The sequence below is a fragment of the Myotis daubentonii genome, chromosome 8 (assembly GCF_963259705.1).
Source record: "Myotis daubentonii chromosome 8, mMyoDau2.1, whole genome shotgun sequence".
Classification (NCBI taxonomy): Eukaryota; Metazoa; Chordata; class Mammalia; order Chiroptera; family Vespertilionidae; genus Myotis; species Myotis daubentonii.
In genome coordinates, this window is record NC_081847.1 from 36,956,469 (window position 1) to 36,976,681 (window position 20,213).

The 20,213-nt window shown below is 41.1% G+C and overlaps 1 protein-coding gene and 1 pseudogene across 3 annotated transcripts in view; both read right to left on the minus strand.

Moving 5' to 3' along the window:
* Nucleotides 1–20,213, minus strand: part of TRPC4AP (transient receptor potential cation channel subfamily C member 4 associated protein) — a 91,058-nt gene that overhangs the window by 18,758 nt on the left and 52,087 nt on the right. For 2 of the 3 annotated variants that reach the window (XM_059705966.1, XM_059705968.1), the window contains exons 8-9: nt 9,185–9,370; nt 2,361–2,527 (exon numbers count right to left, since the gene is read on the minus strand). In XM_059705966.1, the coding sequence (XP_059561949.1) occupies nt 2,361–2,527; nt 9,185–9,370 (353 nt within the window). The remainder of the gene's footprint in view (nt 1–2,360; nt 2,528–9,184; nt 9,371–20,213) is intronic. The other variant, XM_059705969.1, reaches the window with a different exon arrangement.
* LOC132239547 (ubiquitin-like domain-containing CTD phosphatase 1) lies at nt 14,884–17,594 on the minus strand (annotated as a pseudogene).

Below are 20,213 nucleotides of genomic sequence, written 5' to 3' on the forward strand. Positions count from 1 at the left end.
CCTGATCCTAAAGCCTGCCCCTTCCCAGCCCCCCACAGGCACATTTATCTGGGGACACCAGAATCTGACAAAGCTCTGTGACTCTGGGCAGTGTTCTTCTTTGAGCCGAGTCTCTTGATGGGAAATGAATTGTTGAAAGGACTCAATGAAGTAATATAGGGGAAGCTCAGGGCCTGACTTACAGGATGTGCTGAAAAAGAAGAAAAAAAAGACTGCTCTATTGATTACATTCATGATGATGAATGGGGGATGGAATTTATGGATGTGGAGAGCATTTCCTCCAGTCTAATGATTCAATTTACCCAAGACCAGTCACAGAAGTTGGCCCAAAAGCACAGTAAGAAGGCCACTCTTGGGCCTTGCCAAGGAAACCCTTCCCCTTGCTATCCTGGTCTAGGCAGGGTCTGTGAGCCCATGTGCCCACAGGGCTGGCACACAGCAGGCGCTCAGTAACTGCTGACTGTGCAAAGGACGAGCCAGCAGAGCACTGGCTCTCGGTTGGGCCGGATTCCAAGACCAGCCGATGGTCCCACCCAGGAAGCAGTGTAATCACAGTTTAACTGAAGACCACATGACTCACAGAAACTTGGTAACAGGAAGGCTCAGGAAGCAGGGAACTGCTATGTTTGGGACAGAAGAGTCAGGGCAGCAATTTAAATCCTGACTCTACCGATGCTTGGCACCTGAGAGCAGGGCCCTTTGTGCACCTTGGTTTTCTCAAGCATCAAGTGAGGGAGAAAAAGGGGTCACCACATGTTGTATAAGTTACCAAATACCTGAAAATTCAAACATAAATAACTGTGAAAGTACCTCAAAAAAGTAAAGCACTTAGTATATGTAAGACATTATGACTATTACTTTTTATAACAAATACTATCCCATACTGAAGGAAGGAGCCCCAGTGCTGTGGACGTCAGGGTGGGATCTCACCCAGTGAGTGCCTGGTTTTTAAATACCATCTATATGCGGATGACCCCCAAAGCGATACCTCTAGTGCTGGCCTCTCCCCTAACTCCAGGTGTGGATTCTAATAGACACCTCACACCTAACTTGTTCAAACTGTACTGCTCACCTTCTTCCCTACGCCTACCCTTCCACTCCTTGCCACCTTAGCCATTTCAGTAAATGGCAAATCCAACCTCCCGCTTCTTAGGCCAAAACCTTTGGAAGGAACTAAGGAAGTCATACTCAAGTCTTCTCTTTTATGCCTACACCCAAACTATCAGCAAATCCTACCTGTTCTACCTTCAAAACAGATCCAGAATGCAAGTATTCCTCATGACACCTACCACCTTATGCAGGTCCTAGCTGTCATCTTTCACACGGCAGCCACAGGGTCAGCTTCCCATTTCACTCAGAGTAAAACACCAAAGTCCTTAACGTGGTCGATGAAAGCTGATGCAATCTGGCTCCGTGCAACCCCTCAGCCCTCCTCTCCTCACTGCTTTTCTAGTCCAGCCCCATGCCCCTAGCCTCCCGTTTCCTTATTTAATCTCCCAACCCACCAGGCATGCTCCCACCTCAGGGGCTTGCTCCCTCTACCAGGCAGGCTGCCTTGGGGGTCCGCATGCTTGGCTCCCCTCTTTCTTCAGGACACTGCCATGCCAGATGTCCCCCTTCAGTGAGTTTCCCCGTCTACACCATCTAGAACTGTTCCTCACATGTACAATGGGGAAACTGCACCTGTCTCACACAGAGGTGGGTGATGGTCCGGCGTCTGAATCAAAAGGTATGAAAGGACCCGTGAGCACAGCCTCCACTCCCCTTTACTCCCCCTCCCCTATGCCTCGTTTCATCCCTAGAATAATGCAGCTGGCAGGGGAGGGCTCCTTCTCTACCTTAAAGAAGATGCTGCATACTTCCAAGACCCTCTATCTTCCTTTGTAGGTTACGGGCCCTTGCTCCTCCCTCCTGGAACTACTTGAAGGTTTAGGGAACCCCAGCACACCTGGAGTCCCCTGGTAGCTGCCCAGTTTTCATAATGTGACACAGTGCTGGGCTCTGGCCCACACCGCTAGCCCCCATCAGACTGGCAAGTCCACCAGTGCATTGACAGAGCAGTCATCTTGCCAGTCACTGACCATTTATTCTTCATGTTAAGGTCAGGTAACATAGCTAAACTGTCTGTTCTTCAGGGCACCAATGCTTTGCCTAGAAATGCTGCCCACAGCAAAGTACAGAGGAAAGACTGTGAGCTCTGGAATCAGACTGGTTTCCTCAGGGAAAAGGAAATCAAACCTAATGCTTGCTGGGCTAGAGAGCCATTCTGAGAGGCAGCCTCGTGGAGTGCGCGGCGTACCACAACGCCCAGGAAGCATTGGCGTCCGACTCCCTGCCTGAGATGTGGGGGAGAGGCCCACCTGGTTTCGCTGACGCCCCATCAGCAGCACGCAGAGGACATAGAGCACTTCCAGTTTGTACATGATCTCGTGCATAATCTTCATGGACTGGGGCAGCTGGGTCCGAGCTGAAGTGTGAGGCAGGCCATTCTCCTCAGAAGCCCCTGGAGGAGAGAACACAATGGAGGCTGAGACAGCCACCAGGAGAGAGGGTTGAGTCACTGCCTGTGAGGAAACATGTTTCTGTCCCTCAAACCTGTAGCCATTACCCTGGGCCCTGAGACCCTGACAGAGAATTTGAAAGCCACAAAACCCCTCCAGGCCCCCAGAGGCCAGGCAAGCTTAGGAACTTAGGAAAATAGACTCTGCAGTTCCAGCTCATCAACTTTAACATACACTAAAAATGTTCTGACACAGCCAATGCAGTAACGTGAGCCCACACATTCCTTTCTCCTGTTACCATCAAATGACCCCCAACTTCCCCACCACCCCAAAAAGTGCCCAGACAGATGTTTAGCAACAAATTGGGTCACACCCTCCTCAGGTCAAAAATGACTCTGAGCAGTTGGTCCCTCTCTACCTAGATTCCACAAAGGGGCACTGCCGAAAACTGGGAGGAATTCTTTTTGAAGATGTTTCCACCCCATTTTTCAAAGAACCTTCTAAACTTTTCTAAGGTTCATCTTTCTAAGGCAGCCTGGGCATCACAATTGCTGCTAGTGATACAGATAAACATATTCTCTACTAGCAGATTATCATTTCACCCAATTTCATTGTTAGTAACAATAGCAGCAACTACGTAGTATTTATCATTTGATATGGTCCGGGTACTGTGTTTTGGGCTTCAGGTAAACCACCTAATTTTTTCTATGACCCAATTAATGAAAAGTCTCCACGGGTCACGCAGGTCACAGAGGAGTGTAGTGTTGGGAAGGCGGTACAGCGAAGTGATAAAGACTGATGGCTCTGGAATTACAACTTGCTGGCTGGGCAAGTCACCTGCTCACTAGGCCTTAGACAGCTCTGTAAACCGGGAATAACTGTAGTGCCACAGTGGATGGCCAGGGTGACTGAGGATTGAATAAGAACACAAGAACAGCCCCCCACCCGATTCTTGGGAAGCCCCACTCTTAGGTCCCTGTTATTTTAAAAGGTCACTGGTCAGAGTCAGGAGACGTTAGGAGTTACTTCCCATCAGTTGCCCTCGTTTTAAATGTGAAAAGGTGAGTCAGGAACTACTTACTAAGGTCCTTTCAAGCTCCTTTTGGACTGAAAACGCATGGTACAGAGCAGTGGTTGGACATCAGATATATTCAGGCAAGATGCATGCAGAAGTCACGGTGATTTCTGCATGTTGATATCATGATATAAAAACCTAACCTACTCTACCCTATAGACTGAAACTATTTTTTCCAGCCATATTATGTCAATAATATAAAATTATAATTCTGAAGAAGACCAGTTGCTGAATGAAGGATGATTGTTAACAGAAGACTCTGGGGCCAGACTGCTGAGTCTGGACCTGAGCTCTACCATTCACTAGCTGGGTCGCTGGCCTTGGATAAATTTATTGATGTCACTATGCTCCCCTATCCATCCTCATCTGTAAAACAGAGATAATGGCAATAGTACCTGTCTCTTACCAATTTGGCAAAGGTTAAAGGATTTAATATATTGGAAGTGCTTAAAACAATGCCCGCACACATACGTTAAATAGAAATAAAAAACAAACTCTGATGCTTGCTCGCTTTTTTTTTCTTTTTAATCTGCAAGCTCTTCTTTTTTAAATCCTCATCCAAAGACATACTTAGAGAGAAGAAGGGAGGGGGGGGGGAGAGAAAGAGAGAGGAACATAAATTCTTTGCCTTCTACACGTGCCCCAACCGGGGATTTAATCTGCAACCCAGGAATCGAACCAGCAACCTTTTGGTAAAGAGGACGACGCTCAACCAACTGAGCCATTCCAGCAGGGCAATCTGCAAGCTTTTAATGACAACTAAAGTTACAGTGGGCAAAGACTTAAGAAAAATTTACCGGAGAAAATCTAATTGAGAAAATTCTATTTTATTCTCATACATTTTTCTGCAGATTGGAAGAAAAACCATAATTACAGACAGTCCTCGGGTTATGTTGAACTCAACGTATGTTGTTTCGTGGTTACGTCGCCATCTCCCATTTATTAAAAAAGAAAAGTTCCGTTATTTCGACATATCTATATATGTGCTTTATGTTTTTTATTATTTATTTACCACAAGGTCAGGAATTATCTTTCTTTTAATTGTTTTTTACTGTTTCACTTCATTACTGCTGTGTATGTGCTCCATGTGAGTGATGTAGGTGCTTATGTAGGTGGGTTCCGACTTATGGCGTAATCGCGTTACATCGCATCGTAATCTCCGACGTAACCTGAGGACCTCCTGTACTCAATTTCTATGTTGGGATACCTTGGCGCATCTCCCGGAACAATTTAAGAGTCAACTAATCTGTGACAAGAATCTAAAGAGCTATCATGTAGATTCCTCCCTCTGCTGTACGCTTGTGTGGCCTTGAAAGCCTCGGCATCCTCATCACCTAGCTCAGGGAGTCCTGGGGGTGACTGAGGAGAGGATGTCTCTGGAAGGAGCAGGTGTAGCATATGGCATAAAAGTCCTTCTCAGTAATAAACGCCCGTGGAAAAAGAGACACAGGCAGCTCAGGTTCTTCCCCAAGTCACTGCCAACCTTTGGTGCCAGGTTTATAAGAGCCCCTAGGATAGGTATTTTCAAGAAACAGTCCCCAAAGTAATGGCCAGAGCTTAGTAATAAGGTAAGTCCCAATGACGAGGGCGGGAAAACTAGTTTAAGAGGCCTGTGCTTCCCTCCAATCTCTTAAGCTCCACCAAACTGATTAAAGTGGCCAACACACCCCCTTTCCAGCCCCAGCACAGAATAGGTACTTGGGTTGATGAATAATTCATACTATACAACTCACCCATTTAAAATGTACAATTCAGTGGTTTTTAGTATATTCAGAGTTGTACAGCCATCAACACAATCAATTTTAGAGCATTTTCATTACCCCCAAAAGAAATCCTACCCTCATTAGCAGCCACTCGCCATTTTCCAACTCCTCAGCCCTAGGCATCCATGAAATTACTTTCTGTTTCCATGGATTTGCTTATTCAGGACATTTTGTACAAATGGAATCATACATGTGCTCTTTTGTTGGCTTCTTTCCCTTAGCACAGCGTTTTCAAGGTTCATTCAGGTTGTACCATGGATCAGTATTTCATTTTTTAAACTGCTCAACAATATTCTATCATATATCATATTCTGTTATCTATTCAGCAGTTGATGGGCAGTTGGATAGATTCATGTTTTGGCTATTATAAATCTGTTGCTATGAATATTCATGTATAAGTTCTTTTGTAAACATGTTTTCATTTCTCGAGTATATACCTAGGAATGGACTTTCTGGTAACATGATAACTCTTGTTCAACCTTTTGAGGAACTGCCAGACTGTTTCCAAAATGGCTGCAGTATTTTACATGCCCCCAACAGGGAATGAGAGTTCTGATTTCTCCATATCCTTGCAAACACTTGTTTGTGTGTGTGTGTGTTTTAAATATATTTTTATTGATTTCAGAAAGGAAGGAAGAGGGAGAGAAACATCAATGATGAGAGAGAATCACTGATTGGCTGCCTCCTGCACACCCGCTACTGGGGATCATGCCTGCAACCTGGGCATATGCCCTTGACCGGAATCGAACCAGGGACCCTTCAGTCCGCAGGCCGACGCTCTTTCCACTGAGCCAAACTGGCTAGAGCTCCTTGCCAACACTTGTTATTATCTGTCGTTTTGATAAGCATCTTGATGGGTGTGAAGTGGTATCTTACTGCAGTTTAAATTTGCATTTCCCCACCGACTAATGATGTTAAAGTATCTTTTTATGTACTTATTGGCTATCTATATATCTTCTCTAGAGAAATATCTATTCAGATCCTTTTCCCACATTGTGAAATGGGTTGCTTCTTTATTACTAAGCTGTAGGACAGTGATGCGAACCTTTTGAGCTCAGCGTGTCAGCATTTTGAAAAACCCTAACATAACTCTGGTGTCGTGTCATATATAGAAATTTTTTGATATTTGCAACCATAGTAAGACAAAGACTTATATATTTTTATTTATTTATTTTTTAATTGTTTTAGTGCTTAAAGTATTACAAAGAGTATTACATGTCTCCTTTTTTCCCACCCTTAACAATCCCCTGGCCTCCCCTAACCCCTAGCGTCTTATGTCCATTGGTTATGCTTATATAAAGACATATTTTTGATATTTATTTTATATATTTAAATGCCATTTAACAAAGAAAAATCAACCAAAAAAATGAGTTTGCATGTCATAGGTTCACCATCACTGCTGTAGGAGCTCCTTACATATTCTAAATTCAAGTCCCTTATTAGCTATATGGTTTATAAAAATGTTCTCTACCCTCAAAAATATTTTTCCAGTCCTAGCCGGTTTGGCTCAGTGGATAGAACGTCAGCCTGTGGACTGAAGGGTCCCTGGTTCTATTCCGGTCAAGGGCATATGCCTGGGTTGCAGGCTTGATCCCCAGTGGGGGGCGTGCAGGAGGTAGCTGACAGATGATTCTCTCTCATCATTGATGTTTCTGTCTCCCTCTCCCTCTCCCTCTCCCTTCCTCTCTGAAATCAATAAAAATATATTTAAAAAAAAGTTTTTCCATTCTGTGGGTTGTCTTTTCACTTTCCTGATAGTGTTTGTTTGTTTTTTAATCCTCACCAGAGAATATTTTTTCCATTGATTTTTAGAGAGACTGGAAGGGAGGAGAGGTGGAGGAGGGGGAAAAGGAGGAGAGCAGAGAGGTGAGAGAGAGAGAAAGAGAGAGAAAAAAACATCAATGTGAGAGACACACACTGATTGGTTGCCTCTGGCATACAATCAAACCTGCAACCCAGATACGTGCCCTTGACTGGGAATCGAACCTGCAACCCTTCAGTGCACAGGCCAGTGCTCTAACCACTGAGACACTGGTCAGGACCTGATGGTGGGGGTTTTTTGAAGTAAGAAAGGTTTTCATTTTAATGAAGTTCAATTTATTTATTTTTAATTTTGTTGCTTGTGCTTTAGATGGCATCTAAGAAAACATTGCCAAATCCAAGGTCATGAAGATTTAATTCTTTGTTTTCTTCTAAGGGTTTTATAAATTCAGCTCATATATTTAAGTCTTTGATGGCTTTGAGTTAATTTTTACATATGATGTGAAGTAGGGGGTTTCAACTTCATTCTTTTGCATGTGGATAACTAATGGCTCCAGCACCATTTGTGTAAAAGACTACCTACTGTTTCCCAAACTGAATGGTCTTAGAATTCTTGTTGAAAATCAATTGACCATATTAAGTGAGGGTTTATTTCTGAACTCTCAATTCTATTTCATTATATTAGTATGTCTCTGTTTATGCTGGTAGCACGCTGTTGATTCCTGATGCTCTGCAGTTAAGTTTTGAAATTATGAAGTGTGACTCTCCCGATTTTGTTTTTTTCAAGATTGTTTTGGTGTTTCTGGAACCTTTGCTTTTCCATAGAATTTTAGGACCAGCTAGTCCACTTCTGCAAAGAAACCAGCTGGGATTTTGACAGGAACTGGATTGAATCTGCAGATGGATCTGTAGATCAAGATGGGGAATACTGCTACCTTAAAAATACTGAGTCTTCTGATCCATAAACACAAGACATGAGATGTCTTTCCATTTACTTAGGTCTCTTTAATTTCTTTCAATAATGTTTTAAAAATTTCAGAGTATAAGTTTTGCATTTATTAAATGTATCTCTAAGTACTTCATTCTTTTTGATATTCTTATAAGTTGTTTTAACTTCATTTTAGTTTAATTGCTACTGTAGAGAAATAGAATTAATTTCTGTATATTGAGCTCATATCTTGAAATTAAGCTTATATCTTCGTTGAACTCATTTACTAGTTTAGTGGTTTTTTAGTGAATTCTTTAGGTCTTTCTATAGAAAAGATCATGTCATCTATAAATATAGTTTTACTACTTCCTAATCTAAATAAGTTTTGTTTATAGTTTCACTGGGGAGGCAAGTCCATATAACACCCCAGACTTTCCTCCCTTCAATTTTATCTGCATGTGATTAGTGAGAATTACTAGGTTTGTACAATCTGACCCCATCCTGCTGGCTAGAGTCAAATTCTTCAGGGTTGGGCAAATGACCCAAGATGGGCCAGACTCCTTCACCATGTAGCTGGAGCTGAGACTAGAACCCTACACATTTACTAGGCAGCCTACTCATCAGAAAAAAAAAAAAGAGAAGACTAAAGAAAAAGGAGACAGAGCAAGAACTCTTTGGGTTCCTAAGAATGCTCTGGTTATTGGCTCCAAACAGTCTCTCTGATTGTGCTACCAAGCCATAGTCCCTCCAATCAGACTGGAACCCTTAGAGCAGTGGTTCTCAATCTTCTGGCCCTTGAAATACAGTTCCTCATGTTGTGACCCAATCATAAATTTTCGTTGCTACTTCATAACTGTAATGTTGCTACTGTTATGAATCATAATGTAAATATCTGATATGCAGGATGGTCTTAGGCGACCCTGTGAAAGGGTCATTCCACCGCCAAAGGGGTCGCAACCAACAGTTTGAGAACTGCTGCCTTAGAGGGAGTTCAAAGAGATTTCTGTCACTAGGCTAGCAAAATAATCTTAATAATCATGCTCTAGGATTCCCTGAGGAAAAAGTCTAGTTTGAGCAAATTTCAATTTATCCTCTTTGGAAAAGAGGTCAAGCATGGCTTCAGGAATCCACCTCACAGGAGACCCACTGCAAGTACCTTGACTGTGCTCTGATTCCTCATTAGCCACTCGCATCAGAGCATCTAGCACCAAAGCATTGTCGAGCCATGTGTACCACTCCTCCAACTCCTGAAGGAAGCTGGCTGTGCCCGTTGACTCTGATACCTTTCGAGTTGCCAGCTTGCAAAGCCGCTCAACAAAGCCAGGGATGCTGAGAAGGGCCGCTGCAGAAGAAAGAACAAAAGAAGAAATGTTCAAAACAGAGACCAGCTCTAAAGCCCTGAACAAGCTACCAGCCCCTCACCTGCATGACAGGAATGATTTCTAACCTGACAGCAGCTATTCAGCCACAGTCTCCCTTTAAAATGAAAGGCCAAACAACGGTAAAATAGTAATAAAGTTATAGAAACACATAATTTTAGTAGATGCAAGGAAAAACACTCTCTTATATCTACTGGTGGAAATATAAATTAGAATAACTTATGCCTTAAATCTGTGTGTCTTTGAGCCATGGGGTCTATTACCATGGGGGAAATTTACCATAAGGAAATAACCAATTACATAATACAAAGACAGCTGTACATAGATGTTCAGTGGCGTGGTTTCTATAATAACAAAAAGAAATAACTACATGTTCATTAATAGCATACTGATTAAATATGATATATTCAAACAACAGAATACAACACAGACACTAAGAATGATGACACATACCTCTCTATACAGTGACTCCAAAAGATGTTTAAATTTACTTACAAAAAGGTACTTAAATGTTAAACAGTATCGGCTTGGGTCTGTTTTCTTAAAAAATTTGAAACTTTACTTCTTTAAATATGTACATAAAGAAAAGATATGTTCTAAGGCATTTACTGTGGTTGTTTCTGAGTAGAAGTGCATATAAGTGCTTCTTTTAAAACTACTTATCTATAGTTTGATTTTCCTGTAATAAGCAAGTACAGGGAAGAAAAAAGGCAGGAAGAAAAAAAGGTAAGCCTTTTTTTTAAAAAATTGAATTCTTTATTGTTGAAAGTATTACATATGTCTTCTTTTTCCCCCATTGACCTCTCCCCAGCTGCTCCCACCCCCCAGGACGTGCCCTCAACCCCTACTGTCTGTATTCATTGATTATGTTTATGTGCATACATACAAGTCCTTTGGTTGAACTGTTACCCTCCTCCCCCACCCTCCCTTGCCTTTCCTCTGAGGTTTCATGGTCTGTTCGATGCTTCTATGTCTCTGGATCTATTATTGATCACAGTTAAGCCTTTTTTTTTTCTTAACCCAACTCCTCTAACTGGATAATTATTCAACTCCTCTGAGTAAGATGGAAATCCTGATCAGCATAAGAGAACATAATAAACTTTGAAAGCAGGGAAATCTGGGTTCAAATCTTGTCAATATCATTAACCTTCTTTAAAATAAGGCTAATATCTACATATTTGCTTGTATGTGCATTAAATCTTCCAGGAAGGATAGAAAATAGCAGCTGCTGAGGGCAATGAGAATTAGGCCAATGGGAATAGAGTGGGAGGGAAATGTTTCCATGAACACCATTTTGAATCTATAGATTTTTTTGAAACAGGCAAACGTGTCATCTAATTCAAAGATAATAAATACTTCATAATATCAATATATTACTATTAATTTGGTAGTGTATAATATGGTACTGGAGTTCTGTTTAAAAAGAGTCATTATCTTGTGGAAACACTAAAATATGTACAGGTGAAATTTTTATGATGTCTGGGATTTGCTTCAAAATAATCCAAAGTGAGGAAAGGAAGCCCAGCTGGTGTGGCTCAGTAGTTGACTATCTATCTATGAACCAGGAGGTCATGGTTCGATTCCCAGTCAGGGCTTATGCCAGGTTGAGAGCTCAATCCCCAGTGGTGGGCAGGCAAAAGGTAGCCAATCAATGATTCTCTCTCATCACTGATATTTCTATCTCTTCTTCTCCTTTCCTGTCTGAAATAAATTTTTTTAAAATATATTTTTTAAAGTGAGTAAGGGAGGAGTGAATTGGGGTAGAGATAGAGACAGGCCATCAGTTGACAATGTCTAAGTTATAAATGAAGATCAGTATACAGTCATGTGTGTCATATATGTCTCTACTTTTATATGTGGAATGTTCCCCATAATGAAAAATTTTAAAGTAAAATTCAAAAAAATATTACATTAAAGAAAATTCTTTAAAAATTTTAAAACAAAGTAATTAGGACAATTATATAAAGTCATATAAATTCAGTCCCAGCACAGAGCTAAGCAAATAATCTTAGCCCTCTTTCCATCCTTTATACATTAGTGAGTGTCTAGAAAATAATGTTTGATCTCATTTTTAAAAAGTGAATTAAAACTACAAATTAACTTTTCCTTGAAAAGTTAAACACAGAATTATCATATGATCCAGCAATTACACTCCTGAATATATACCTCAAAGAAATGAAAACAGGTGTTCAAAAACTACATGTACACACATGTTCACAATAACCAAAAGATAAAAACCCAAATGTCTATCCAACAAAAGGACAAACTGTACTATATACATACAATGAATATTACTCAACCATAAAAAGGAATGAAATAGTGACATGCTACAGTGAATGACATCATGCTAAGTGAAAGAAGCGTGATACATGGTACAAAAGGTCACATATGTATGATTCCAGAACAGACAAATACACAGACAGAAAGCAGGTGATTGCCAGGAGTTGAAGATAATGGGAAATAACTGCTTAATGTGTATGGTTTCTTTTTGGAGCGATGAACGGTTTTGGAACTAGATGGATAAACATAAATGCACAGTTATAAATATACTAAATGCCACCACATTGTTAACTTTAAATGGTTACTTTATGTTACCTTCACCTCAATTTAAAAAAATACACTGAGATAGCTTTTTTGGTTTTTGTTTTTCTTTGAGATAACAATGTTTACTTATCAGTTTGACAAATACCAGGAAGTTTAAAAAGGCCCTGTTCTGGGAAGGGTATACAGAGTGGGAAGATGAACCAGTTCCTTGGAAGTGTAATTTGTCAACATCTATCAAAGTTTAAAAGGCAAATATCCGGCACATCATAAGCTATGCGCAAGGTTGTTATTTGTAGGAACAAAGACTTGAAACACACCAAATTCCCATCAATAGGGGACTAAATAAATCTATCTATATAAAAGCCTAAGCGACCGTTATGACTGGTCAATGGGTCACTATGATGCGCACTGACCACCAGGGGGCAGACACTCAACGCAGGAGCTGCCCCCTGGTGGTCAGTGTGCTCCCACAGTGGGAGAGCTGCTCAGCTGACCGACCTGTCCTGGTGGCCCACCAGCTAGGCAGCAGCCACTCCCTTGCTCAGTAGTCGTCCAGGTCCAATCTCCAGAGAATGGGCCAGGCACCAACAGACTGGTGCTGCCAGCACCAATGGACGGGTGCTGCCAGCACCGACAGACCAGTGCCACCGGCACAATCCCGACAGAGCCGCTGGCCTCCTGGAAGTCAGCCTCAGGCACTGTGGCCACTTCCCCTCCCTAGACACTCCACAAGAAATGATATAAAAGCGGCCGCCAGGTGACTCCTGACAACTGGCGTGAACGTCAGCAGGACAGATCCGGATCCTAGGCCGGCAAGGGTGTCCCACCGCCCAGCCTGGAGGGCCGATTGCATCCCCCGCCCCTGGCCCTTGGGACGGGTGCCAGATGCAGGGCTCATGGCTGGCAAGCACCACTGCGGGCGGTGCGAGCCTCTCCAGATCAGGACTGACTGGGCGCGAGCCCGAGGCAGGCGCAGCGGGGCCGGGATGAGCGGGAGCAGCAGGCAGGTGTGGCAAGTGGCATTGGATTGCTGGTTTTGACCCAATCCCTGCAGGCCATGCCGAGGGACTCCACCCGTGCATGAAATTGTGCACCGGGCCTGTAGTTACAGTATAAAAGAATACTATGTAGCTGTAAAAAGGAATAAGATAATTCCAAATGTACGGGAATGGAATACTTTGCAAAATAAAGTTAAAAGCCAGAGGTGGAATGATGCTTATTTTACCATCTGTACACACAGGGAGTCAATCTCTCTCTTCACTCCTCCACCCCCATGATTGGGCAATATCTCTGAAGGGATACACGAAAAAATGGTACTCAGTTACCATGGGGAGGGGAACAAACTTTCTACTGTAATCTGTTGTTCCTTTTGTACCTTACACATTTCTTAAACCTTAGATATAAATTACTTTTTCCCAAAAATGAATAAATGAGATTGGATTCTACATGAAAATCTTCACAAAGCTGGATTCTTACTCTCATACCTCTTTTTTCCAGCTTCTTCTTTTTTTAAAAAAAAGAAAAGGTATTTATTATTTACACCACTGAAATAGTCCCGTAAGAATAATACACACCATGTTCATTTAAAAGGATCAGATTCCTTTCAAATACAAGAATTGTATAAACCAATACTGTCAACACAAAAGAGTGGTCACATTAGTTATCTGCAGGCTTAAGCATTTCAAACAATTTTTTTTTAAGCTTATGGCTAGATATTTTCACTGAAACAGTGTTGCACTTAGGCAAGATATAGTTAGAACACACACTTTTGTTCATGCATTTTAGGGCTGAATCAGTGATATGTCTCATTTTGAAATGTATTGCCTCTGCTGTTATGACAATACTTTTAGGCATAAATGTTTCTACTTAGCCACCAAAAAGAAACATTCTTGTTCCTTATTTTTATTCTTCAATCTTATGTTTTCTATTTTTCATACTATGATATATCAGTATTACAGCTGACATTTTCCAGTTTTACTCAAACACTGACACACATACAACCAAACAGAAAGCTCACAATTTAGAGATGTCAACAGTGGATGAGAAGAGAAATTGCGTCTATAACAAAAGAATTTTTTAAAAAAATGGTGATTTTAAGCATACCAAACTAGGTTCCTTACTGGGGGGAGATAGATAGATAGAGAGATAGATTTGTTGTTTGTTTTAAAAGGAAAAGCAATAGTTTCAAGACGGAATTGGTCTTAGATTTAGTCCAACAACAACCCAAATAAGGCAGGAACATAACACATAACTTGTTTCCAAAATCTCAAAATGATATTGTTGAGTATACTACATTTCTGTCCACTTTTTTTGTGTGAGTGGGGGGAGGGGGACACCTCAGTACTCAATCCTGGAGAAAATATTTTTCAAGAGTAACAATATATTCACACAGGGGAAAAAGAGAGAATATTTTTAGCATATTGCTGTGATCTTCAAAAAATATAAAATTAACACATTGTATGCGGGAAACGTATTTATACGTTTTACGCTGACTGGTAGTAGAGCACGGGATACGTATTAATACGTTTTTTATAGACTAGCGGTAGAATGCGGGTAACGTGTAAATACGTTTACTTTTATACTTTTTTATTGCTCTAAAGGGATGCTAACATGCAGATATACAAATTCCAAACGACAAAATTTGTGTCTCTAACACATACAATGGTGAATTATGTATGTACTTCCAGGTATAACGGTAATCTATTCAATTGCGTAGAGTCATCCCTTCACACAATTCTCTGCCTCGCCAAGCATTCAGTGCGATTCTAAGAAAAATAATTCAGTATACATTTTATAGTAAATCACAACAAGTTTCATTGAAAAAAAATATGTAAAACTAAAGTTATCGTAATTTTACTGAATGTTGCCATTTGCGCAAAAAATTAGCAAAAATGGCCCGCAGCACCTGTTAGCCTGTGATAAAAACTACCCGCAAACAATGTGTTAAATTTATAAAATACTGGAAGACCAAGTATAAGCAGTATGGTATTTGCTTCAGTGTCCAGCACTATTATAAAGATTTCTAGCATAAAAGCAAGAGTTCGTGGATCTCAAGTATCTTCAATAACTGCCAGCATAACTTGGAACTACTGTCCTTGCTTCTTTGAGAGGTCTCTTTCCCAATATTTGTGACTTAGGTCCAAAAAGTCATCTAATTTTGCTATTTCCTTGAGGTACTGAGTTAATTTGAAAAGTTCTTTGTCTTTATCTCGATTTAGGTGGGCTTTTATAAAAGGCCTTATCTTTAGTCCATTCTGTGGGTTCATTAGAAAATTTCTTCCTATATCATCGAACATAATGGTGTTCTTTTTGCTGTAAAACTCTGAAAACTTCCCCCATAAAACACCAAGAGGCTTTACATCTATTAATCCTCTCCTTGGCATATGCACTGTTATCATAGCAGCACTGCCCAAAACAAAGGTGATCTTATAATTTGCATTTGTGCTCACTCCCAGCTCTTTCATTTTAGCTTCAATCCACTTCATATTTGTTGCAGACCAAATAATGTCATAATCCTCATATGCAGATATTAGGAATTCATGAAAATATGGCTGCATTAATTCTACCACAGTCTCTGCACAAGACCTATGGTCAAATAACGTATAATCAACGTCTAGTACCAAAAGCTTTTTTCCTTCCCTGGGTGGATTCAAAATTTCCACTTTGTATTCTTTTCCTCTGCGAGAAATTTTCAGGTTTTCTTCCCTATTTTCTACTTCGACTACTTCATTTTCAATATCAAAGTCATTGACATCATCATCGTTGTCTGGAGGCGGACCTAAGACATCTCCCAAGCTCTCCTCACGAGTTCCCATCATCATTATTTTAGTATTTGGTCTCAGTTTGACAGCTCCAAGCTCAACATCATTTTCTGCAGGTTTGCGCCTTTAACTTTAAGTCCAAGTGATTTCCGTCGTTCTGGTAGCACTCCTGTAAGGGTCTTGAGAAACTGTCTGAGATCCAGCACAGTATCATCTTCTGAAAGTGTGGTCACTGAATATTCCTGTCCACCCCATTTTATGATGATAGGGAGAGCCATCCTTAAAACATATGTTGAGGCAACTTTTGTTCAGAAAAATACAGCTGGAGCGCGGTGGGACCGTCGGCAGCGGACGCAGGAACCTCTCTCCAGTTTCTTTAGCTGTTCCTCACAAGACGGTTCCTAAGACCTGCACACTGAATACAGTCTTTCCGATGTGACCCGCCCAGGAGGCAGGGTTCTCACACTCTGACTCCCACCACTGATTCCTGTGCTTTTATGAAATCACTCATTTCTTGAAAAGCTGATGAAAGCAATGGACTCCCCCTCGCTCCCACAAGGCAGTCCCAATTAAACTCACCAACTTATATACAGTCTCAGGGGACTGGCACCCCTGCACTCTACAGTCTTTGTATTCTCACAGCCTATCAGTAGCTCTAACACACTGTTAATGTTAAACTGGCTGACGACCAAAACACCCACTACTTCCGAGAACTTCTGCAAAAGCAGACCTCTTCTCTCTTCTAGTTAAAACACCAGTATGTCCAAAATACTCCTGAAAATTTTCCTCTCACAGGTTAGGCCCTGCTTTTTAGCTCAGAGATGATTCTGAATTCCATCCTAACTCATGTATTGCATAAATCAGCTCCTTTCAGCTCAGTGTCACCTATAAGCTGATAACTATCTGGCCCTGTAGCTTCATCTGTATCTCTAAAATCTTGAATGATCCCCCCCCCCCCACCCCAATGGAGCCATCTGTTCCATCTGAATTGATAAAAGGGACAACTAGTAGTTCTGAGAATCCCCAAAAGGGCTCTAACATTTAAATTATCGGAGTTCCAGGAAGATAAGATGAAGCATTAATTTGTTGGGCAAGAAAACTAGTTCAGAGTTACAGTATATTGAAGAACAAAACCAAGTTTTTGGCAGCATCCTACATGCTTCAGTTGTCTAAACCATCATGAACCAAATTGTGTATCTCCCCCGTCCCCTTCCCAAATTCATACATTGAAAGCCCTGATCTACATACAATACAACTGTATTTGGAGGCAGGGCCTTTGGGGAGGTAATTAAGTAAGGTCATAAGATAGGGCCCTAATCCATAGGACCAGTGTCCTTATATAAGAAGAGACACCAAACATCTCTCTCTTTGTGCACACAGAGGAGAGGCCACATAAGGACACAGTGAAAAGGTGTCTGGCTACAAGCCAGGAAGAGAGGCCTCACCAAAAACCAACATTGATGGCATCTTGATCTTGGATCTCTAGCCTCCAGAACTGTGAGAAAATTAATTTCTGTTATTTAAGCCACCCAATCTATGGTACCTTGTTATGGCAGCCAGAGCTGACTGCTACACATACCTCTATTTAAAAGTACTCACATTATTGGAATTCAATTAAAGAATGATAACACTGAGGACTAAGATTTTTCTCATCTACTGTATGTGATTTACTTATGTTCACCTTGGCCGCCTCAGTGCATTTGACTGGGAAGAATGTGTGTGGAATGTGGGAGTAGAAATAGAATTATGGTCAGAGAGCTGGGAAGGCCTAGACCCTGTACATCATGTGCTAAAATACATTTAATAAAGCTTTATTCCAAAAGATATAAGCAGACATCACATGGAGATTATATCATACTAGAGGCCCGGTGCACGAAATTCATACATTTGGGGGAGGGGGGTGTCCCTCAGCCCAGCCTGCACCCTCTCCAATTTGGGACCCCTTGGGGGATGTCTGACTGCTGGTTTAGGCCTGATCTTGGACCTAAACTGGCAGTCGGACATCCCTCTCACAACCCAGGACTGCTGGCTCCTAACAACTCACCTGCCTGCCTGCCTGATTGCTCCTAACCGCTTCTGCCTGCCAGCCTGATCGCCCCCTAACTGCTCCCCTGCCAGCCTGATTGATGCCTAACTGCTCCCCTACTGGCATGATTGACACCTAACTGCTCCCCTGCTGGCCTGATCGCCCCTAACTGCCCTCCCCTGCCGGCCATCTTGTGACAATGTGGGGGCAGCCATCTTGTGACGCGAGGGCATGAGGGTCAATTTGCATATTACCGCTTTATTATACAGGATGTTAGCCACACAGGTATGAAAGTGAACCTAGTATTTCATAAAGACTTCTTCTTTAATGTTTTTATTTTTGTTAGAGAGATGAAAGGAGAGAGAGAAAAAGCCCACAACCATGTGCCCTGGTGGGAATTGATCCTGGGAACTTTCAGTGCACAGGATGACTCTTAACCCACTGGCTAGGGCAAAACTTTCTTTTTTTAATCTCCCAAATCAAAGAAAACTACTTTGGGGTTAAAACTCAGTTAATTAAAAAACCGAGTGACAAGAAAACCTCATTCCCCAAGGATGATGGGTAGTGCTGGTTTTACTTAAGTCAGCTTACAAGCAAGTACATGAAGGTAATCAATACTAACAGAATAAAACAGATTACTTAAATGGAAAATTAAAAGTTGAAAGTTACTTTGTGCCTCAGCACACACAGGTATCCAATACTGAACTTTTATGACCCCCGTTTCCTAATCTGTGCAATGGAGATACTAATCTCTACTTCACAGAGATGCTTGAAGGATTACATAAAATCAGTTCTGGGTAAATGTTCTTCTGGCTCAATATCTGCAATATAGTAGGAGATTAAGCTATGTGAGCTTTGTCAGTGTATATGTATGTGTATGTTTAAATTAGCTTTGAGGTAACATGATTTTAAGAATGTATATTTTATGAGTTACTAACGGAGTACTCCTCCAGTCATAAGAAAAGCCTACACAGACCAAGGAAGGCTAAGGACTCAGAAAAACAAGCTGAAGGGAGAACCACTAACCAGGGGTCCACAGAGTTCACACACTTCTGTTTTCACATGACTAAAAAGTTTAAAATTACATTCCTTAATAACCTACAAGTATAGTTATGACCATCGATAGCAGCGGTTCTCAACCTGTGGGTCACGACCTCTTTGGGGGTTGAACAACCCTTTCACAGGGGTCGCCTAAGACCATCGGAAAACATATACATAACTACATATTGTTTTTGTGATTAATCACTATGCTTTAATTATGTTCGATTTGTAACAATGAAAATACATCCTGCATATCAGATATTTACATTATAATTCATAACAGTAGCAAAGTTACAGTTATGAAGTAGCAACAAAAATAATTTTTATGGTTGGGGGTCACCACAACATGAGGAACTATATTAAAGGGTCGCGGCATTAAGAAGGTTGAGAACCACTGATCTATAGTCATATGTTCATAACTAAAACCAGAACATTAGTGGAGTTAGTAGAAGACTCAGACACAGTATTTAGAAGGAAGGCTGCTGGGCAGCATGTAGCAATTCTGCAGAGATAGGCCTGGGAATGCACTCATCCAGTCAACTGGACTTTAGAAACAGAGTATTGTTTTCAAAGCATCATTAGGGCTGCTGTAAAATGGTTGTAGTTTCCTACTGCTGTTTTTAATGTTAAATTTTTATTATTCTACCTTGGTTATTTGGTTAACCCTATGGTAAACAGGAGATTTTTTTTAATCAACTGTATTTCTAGAACTAGCTTTTTTGTTGTTGTTGCTAATCCTCACCCGAAGATATTTTTTCCATTGGTTTTTAGAGAGAGTGGAAGGGAGGGGGAAAGAAAGAGAGAAAGAAACATTGATGTGAGAGAAACACATCGATTGGTTGCCTCCTGCACACCCCACACTGGGGATGGAGCCCGCAATCTGGGCATGTGCTCTTGACTGGAATCAAACCTGGAACCCTTCGGTCCTCAGGTCGACTCTGTATCCACTGAGCCAAACCGTCTAGGGCAAGACATAACGTTTTAGTTCAAATATAAATCATCTATACTCTTATGACCAAACAGATATATGCCTAATTTCCCCCAAAACCTGCTTAGGCCAGGACAATAGAACCGAGTTCGTTTGCTACCAAAAAGCAATAGATGGAGTAGATGAGTTAGAATTGTATTTTTTTTTTTCTATTTAAATAACCAATATGTCCACATGGTTTAAAATCAAACATACATAAAATAATACACCTATGCCTAACAGGTAGCCACTTTAGTTTTCTTGTGTATGCTTTCAGTTTATGCATACTACATATGAGCAAACAAATACATCTGATATTAGTCCCCCCTCCCTGCCTTAATACAAAAAGTATTATACACACAGTTCTGCATTTTCCTTTTTACCATTAATACACGTTGGCGATTTTTCTGTATCAGTATATAGAGATTTTCTTCATTCTTTTTTCTTAAAAGCTAAATAATTTTCCA